We start from the raw sequence: 6,821 nt of genomic DNA, 5'->3' as shown, positions 1-6,821 counted from the left end.
AATACCAACCCTACTCTGGGGGACTTAACACATCTATGGGAAAGATAGGCAAGACTCAGATGTTTATGCAAAAATAGAAGTGCAAACTGATAAATTATACGATTGAACTCCCTGAGTTTTATCATGATGATGTCACATCTATATTTTTCTTTTTCTTTTCTTTATTTTTATTTTATGTGTATGAGTATAATGCCTGCATGTGTGTAAGTGTACCTGTGTTATGCAATACCTGGGGAGGTCAGAAGAGGCTGTAGGATTCCCCTGGACCTGGAGTTACAGATGGATGCTAGCTGTCATGTGTGTGCTGGGAATCTAACTGGGGTCCTCTACAAGAGCCATCTCTCTAGCCCCACATCTATATTTTTCAATGATGGGAAAATGATCTAAGATGCAGTGCATGTGGTATATAATGTGCCCTTCTGTTGTTTCAAATGCCCCTAAGGCCGGAAACATCTTCTTAACCCTTGAAACGTTTAATATAAGAGTCTTTACATAGTTGATTCTCAGTCAAGTTTTCTTGAATCTAGCTGTATTTCTAAACAGTTAACTGTGCTTCTGTTTTTAGTGTGTCTTGGTACTGGCCTTCCACGCGTATGCATCATAAGGTAAACAACATTCATCCAACTCACCCATTAGCAGGAAGGATTAAGGTGGTCCATGACCCATCCAATTTTGATTTCCTGGCCAGCATACCCACACAGGGAGCAGATTTAATATCGCACAATGCTAGAACTAATCAAACCCTTTGCAGTTTTAAGTCACTAGTGTGAGTCACCTCCAGAAAGAATTATCTTCCTCTGAGACTTTAATTAAACTCTCATCCAGGCATTTCCAATTAATTTTATTTCAAAACAAATTTTCCTTTGTAACACAAAAGAATAACAGGAGAAGGGGGAGTAAGAAGCGAGGAGATAAAAATCATTTCTTGTTAACGAGTGTTAATGCTATTTAGCCAGGGAAAATCCCTAATGTGCAGTCACATAAAGCCTGAGAGTGAAGCTGACGTTCTAAACAAATGAGCAAGTTTTCTTTCCAGACGGGGGTGCTTTTGAAATTAAACTAATGACAGATACATTCACGTTTGTCTTTACAGGGGAAAAGAATTTGGTTCATTTGACTTTTATTTTGGTTTTCCAATTGATTCGTTTCATTCCCAAACTTCTGTGTGGCTATGATGGGAAGAAGGGAAAGTGAGATGAAATTGTTTTCCAGGAACTCTTGAGGAGTATGGCAACTCCGGGTTCTCTTCTGGAAAGAGTGGCTTGAACTTTATCATTTATCTGGTTTAAACTACTACTGTCTCATAAGCATTAATGCACTATTATTCTTCACTCTGCATGACCTTAAATGAATAACTAAGTCAGATGGACTTCTCTCTTACACACACGACCTTTTTATTGTCCTATTCTTGAGCCTACACTAAGCCTGAAATAAAGTCTCAGAAAATAGAACTTTCCAAAGCCCAGCCTTCCCTTTGTCTTCTGCATTCTCAGGGAAACATGGGGACAAAGCTACCTGGTATTCTGACATACTGAGTACCATACATCCCCAGGCTGGCTATGTAGACAGGGATGACCTTGAACTCCAGATCCTCCTGCCTCTACCTCCCTAGGGCTTGAATTTCAGGCATGCTATGCCATACCCAGTTTATGTAGTGCTGGGGCTCAAGCCCAGAGCTTCATCCATGCTAAGCAAACACTCTACCAACTGAACTCCATTCCCAGCCTCTGAATGTGAATTTTTTTATAGGTGACTGTTATAAACACACTTATTTTCTACATCACCTCCTCTCCAAAAAACACTCATCGAAGTAATAAAGATAAAACAGTTCTAAGGTTATGATTCATCCTTTTTGTGGACTGTCTTGGGAAATGAATAAGCATACATAAACACCATTTTTTTATGGAGAAATGCATTCAGAAATAATTAGCAAAAGAAAATTTGAAATAACATGAGTTCATAAAATAGTCTTACCTCCTCTTTGCATGCATGGAAATAGTCTTCACAGAGCCCTTTCAATAGCTTTACTTCTTTCTGGTGCTCATGCCAGATTTACCACAGGCTAGGTGCAGCATGGATGCTTTTCTTCACCCTTCTTTCCTCCAGGAAGAGGAGGACAAATAGGATGGCATCATCCAATAAGGTTCTCTGATTGCCACATCATGTTTTACAATCAAATAATCCACACACCTGCCCTTCTCTCTGCCAAGAAAGGCCAGTCCCTTTCTGGCCCAGTTGCTGTGATCAATCTCCAACTCTCTTTGCTTTCTGAGAAGTCCCTGGGACTTGTCCTGGTGGGAACTAGTATTCAACCAGGACCTGCTGCTTTCTGAAAAATCTCAGTGTAATATTGTGATAGGCTCCAGGCACCTTGAAAGCAAAGACCAAGACCTATGAGTCTTTGTAAGTTTACCCTGTGCTATATGACACCTCAAACATGATGGAAATACGTAAATGAATAAACGAGCACCTTTAAAACACCCGACTGCTTTGCTCTAACTCCCCTTTAATGTGTGACTATTACTCTTGCACAGAGATTATACAGTATCTCTCTCTGCTGTTTACAAAAGCAGCTGGCTCATATGAGGCAAAAGAAGGAAAGGGAAAAGAAACAGAAATCGAAAAGAATTAAAAAGTCAAAAGTCTAAAGGACTCTCTACACAAAACCCCAACACAGGAGAGGTTTATGTGAGTGGAGAGGCCTGTGCAGTCGCCGTGGTTCCGGATGAAGCCCTTCACAGCTGGGGTTGAGTGCCCTGGGAGAAACAATGGACCTTGCATCTGATTGTAGTACTAGGCACGGGCCAGTAGAGGGCAGCCACACGCACTGCATCGTTTCCCACTCCATAGTCAATGTTTTCATATTCCAGATAAATATAATCTTGGAAAATTTTGCCTCCAGAGTTAGTACAGTCAAGGTGGAAGTTTTGATGTTTTTTAAAATAACATGTAATTTTTTTGATCTTTCAATTTGGTGCCTGAAGCTGGAAACACGGGTTAAAACCGTTTGAAAGAAACACGCTAAAGCTGCAAAACAGAAGCATACTGCCAGGTCTGTGTTCAGTGACTCACATGAGTCAGGACATTTCATTGAAATTCTGAAAGCATTCCATTTTTCAGTCTCTAGTTCCAAGACAGAAAAACTTAAATTTAACGTCTTGGCATTAGATAATTTAAGTAACCTGTAAACTCTGGGATCAAAGGAATACATGTTACTCACTGTTACATGAGCCACACGCTCAGCAGAACACCCCCAGTTTCTACCATAATGTTCTGTTCAGCTGAGCTCCACTGGATGTGGCAGACCACCAGAGCTGGCTTCAGTTAGTGAGAAGGTTCTAGAGAAAGAATAGAAGCAAAAAGAAACACCACGGAAAAGATGCTGCAGAGATAACTAGTTCTAAGTCAGCTTCAAAATGACGTTTACCTAACTAAAAGGCAGTGTGGTATAAAAATTAGGTATTTGTGGGTTTTGTAAGTTACAAAAGCTTAATTTTTAGTCTCTAATAGGCATAATTGCTAACCTTGGGCACTCTGCTTAAATCACTTCTTTGCCCTCTCTCTATAGATAAATGAAGAAAGTGTGTTTGTAATACCAAATCCAGCCTGGTTACAATATGAACTCCATCATAGTTCTTTAAGACTTCGGTTATGATTAGCCTTGACTTGGAGACAAATAATAGCAGATTCATGAAAAACAAAACCAAGATAATTTTAGTTCACGTTGGCAAATACTATTGAATGTTTATTAGGTTGCCAAGGAACTGCGCCAGGCACAGAGATTAAAAGGTATTTAAGACTCAGTTCTTACTTTGGGCTCTCCTATCCAGCTTGGAAAACAGGCACAAATCAATAACTGTAATGTAGTAAGATTAAAAAAACCAAACTAAAACCTATCTTAAAAGCGTGTGTAGAGGATCACAGCAACAAGGGAAGGACAGCCTGGGCTCTCCTAATATACAACGTGTCCTGTGAATTAGTGCTTAAGATGATGATTTCTGGGCTAGTAAATGGCTCCACTGTTAAAATTGCTTGCCAAGCAAGCCTGACAACTTGAGTTCCATCCCTGGAACATACAAAGGGCCGATGGTATGGTTCATGTCTGTAATCCCAGCACTCCTGTGGTGAGACACAAAGTAGAGAAGACAGGAGAATCACCTGGACTGTCACAGGTCGTCGAAGTCGGAGTACTCAGAGTGGCAGAAACAAGAAAGTTTCTATCAGCAACGTGACAGGAGAGAACTGAATCCCACATTTGTCCTCTGACCTCAACACATGTGTTATGACAAGTTCATGCCACACACTCTCAAACACACACATATACGCATGCATACACACACACACGCGCGCACACACACACAACCTCAACACATGTGTTATGACAAGTTCATGCCACACACTCTCAAACACACACATATACGCATGCATACACACACACACGCGCACACACACACACACACACACACACACACACACACACACACAATTTCCATGGTCTGGTTAAAGTATAAACTCATAAAGAAGTGGTGATTTCCATGGTCTGGTTAAAGTATAAACTCATAAAGAAGTGGTGGGTAGCACTAGCACAAAGCCATAAAGGGACAGTGAGCAAGCATTTATAGAGCAATCAACCATCAAACAAAATAATTTAATTTTATGGTTGGAAATAGCTTACAATGACATCTAGCTTTACTCTGTCATTTTATAGGAAGGGAACTGAGATCTGTCAGTTTTTTAAAAATTGTGTTGTTCTTCAAATGTAATCCATTTAACTGATGGCCAGAAGCTGGGTGCTCGGGATGTTGGTGGATAGTACAGTTAGTAATTACACCTGGGAATCCTAGAGATAAACTACTTGGGCTCCACCATATACTACCTATGTTGTATTAAGTTATGAAACTCCCTGGCATTCAGTTTTCTCATCTGCAAAATGGGAATATTAATATATCACGTGCCATATAAAAATGAGAACATATAAATAAAACAGTTAAGAATGAAATAAAATAATGCAAATTAATCAGAGGCTTAATAAGAGCTTAGTAAACACTAATTGTTGGAAATGCAAGTGTCTGAATTTCTACACTGATGTTCTTTTTGTTGCAACAAGAAGTGAAAGGAGGTTTTGTTCATTTTTCTTCCTCTGATGCAGAAAGAAATAACTTCTTTTAGGTCTGTATGGCCATGTGCTATTCTCACTTCTTTACATCTTTTCTTTCAGGGCCAAGGAGATTAAGATCAAGTTGGGAATTCTCCTCCAGAAGCCAGACACGGCTGCTGACCTTGTCATTCCATATAATGAGAAGCCGGAGAAGCCAGCCAAGACCCAGAAGTGAGTCATGAATATGGATTCCGCTCATTTTCCTCCAGATGATGGCAGTTCTTCAAGTGAATAACACCATCACTCATCTGTAGAACTGCCCCTTCAATTACTCACAGAGGTTCATATGAGCCCTCAGAGAGTTGGTTCATAAATAGTATATTTTTTTAACTCTTCCATGTCTGGATCATAATATTAAATACAGAATTAAAAGAATCTAGCTTCACTCTGTGGTTGGAGAGATGGCCCATACTGTGTAAAATGGCACCATCCAGTCAATTGACTATACAGAGGTGAGGCCCAAATATCTGATAACGTTGGGTCAGGGAACCTTCCCCTAGTCCAATTATGAACTTTGCACACTCCCCGTGAAGGAATAGCCAAGGCTTCCTCCTCTGGTGAGAAAGGCGGGTGAGACGATTTCCTTCAGGAAGATACTGAGGAAAAAGACAATTTAAGGCTCACGATTTCTTCTCCAATATTCTGAATGTCCCTTAAAGTCCAACAGAGAACAGGAGACTGCTACTTTGAGGGATGAATATTTGACTAGCTATGTCTACTTAATGCATATCAAAAATTGTTTGCCCAATTCATAAAAAGTATGTTTCTGATGCTGGTTCTACAGTCTTCCATCTCATCTTCCCTTCCGTACATCATCCCTGCCCCACCCAGCAATGGCAGGAAACTCTCATTCTAAAGAATCAGGACACTATGGCAGTGAAACCACTCTTAGAGTTTCTAGGCCTGTATTTGTTCAATGCCATCCTCACTGTCCATCATCTTCCATTAGCAACCTAGACACCCACTGCCTGCAAAGATATACTCAATCTTCCCTTTAAAGTAGAAGTAGTCATGGAAATCAGTGGGGGGGAGGGCAGGGAGAATCAAAATATCAAATCAAAAATCAGACTCCTCCATTCTGCTACTTCAAAGCTTCGAGATCACAGAAGTGTGGGAAAAGGACAGGAGTCCCTTTTAACTCACATTTCTCTTTTTAAATTTAATATTTGTATAAATTGGCCAACCCATCCTTTTTCCAAAACTTTCAAGTTAATATGGTTGATTGGTTGAGAGATACAGAAATGGGCTACTCGGTTTTAAAGTCATTTTTCATCATCCTAAGTGGCTATTTCCATCCTCTGCTTTTTATTACTTCAAAGTGTTTGCAAACCGGAAGTGAGGCATAATTGAATTCTCTGCATTTAAAAAGGGGAAGCTAATTCAATGGAAAGCGCCAGGCTTCAAGCCATTGTAGAGAGTAAAAACCACATTTCATAGCCAGCAGATCAAATGGTCTGTTTTGAAGTAAATAATGTGGTAATTATTGATCTGTTGGATTAACTTTTTAAAATGCAGTCCTGCATTTCCTGCTTGGATTCTTTGCTTAGAATCCCACATAGACACTTGAACCACTTGGCCTCAACAGATTCTGAGAGAACAGGTTTGGGAAGAAAAGCTGGATCTGACATCCATTGGTTTATTGCCTTTTATCCCTCCCCCTCCC

At 40.1% G+C, this 6,821-nt stretch overlaps 1 protein-coding gene across 2 annotated transcripts in view; it reads left to right on the top strand.

The window, feature by feature from the left end:
• Window positions 1-6,821, top strand: part of Rgs5 (regulator of G protein signaling 5) — a 51,062-nt gene that overhangs the window by 25,248 nt on the left and 18,993 nt on the right. For both annotated transcript variants that reach the window (XM_008848220.1, XM_017801980.2), the window contains exon 2: window positions 5,219-5,329. In XM_008848220.1, the coding sequence (XP_008846442.1) occupies window positions 5,219-5,329 (111 nt within the window). The remainder of the gene's footprint in view (window positions 1-5,218; window positions 5,330-6,821) is intronic.

Source organism: Nannospalax galili, unplaced genomic scaffold (assembly GCF_000622305.1).
Source record: "Nannospalax galili isolate Female #2095 unplaced genomic scaffold, S.galili_v1.0 scaffold383, whole genome shotgun sequence".
In the NCBI taxonomy this organism is placed as follows: Eukaryota; Metazoa; Chordata; class Mammalia; order Rodentia; family Spalacidae; genus Nannospalax; species Nannospalax galili.
The sequence above is the reverse complement of the archived record's forward strand: the minus strand, read 5'-3'. Positions and strand labels throughout refer to the sequence as shown.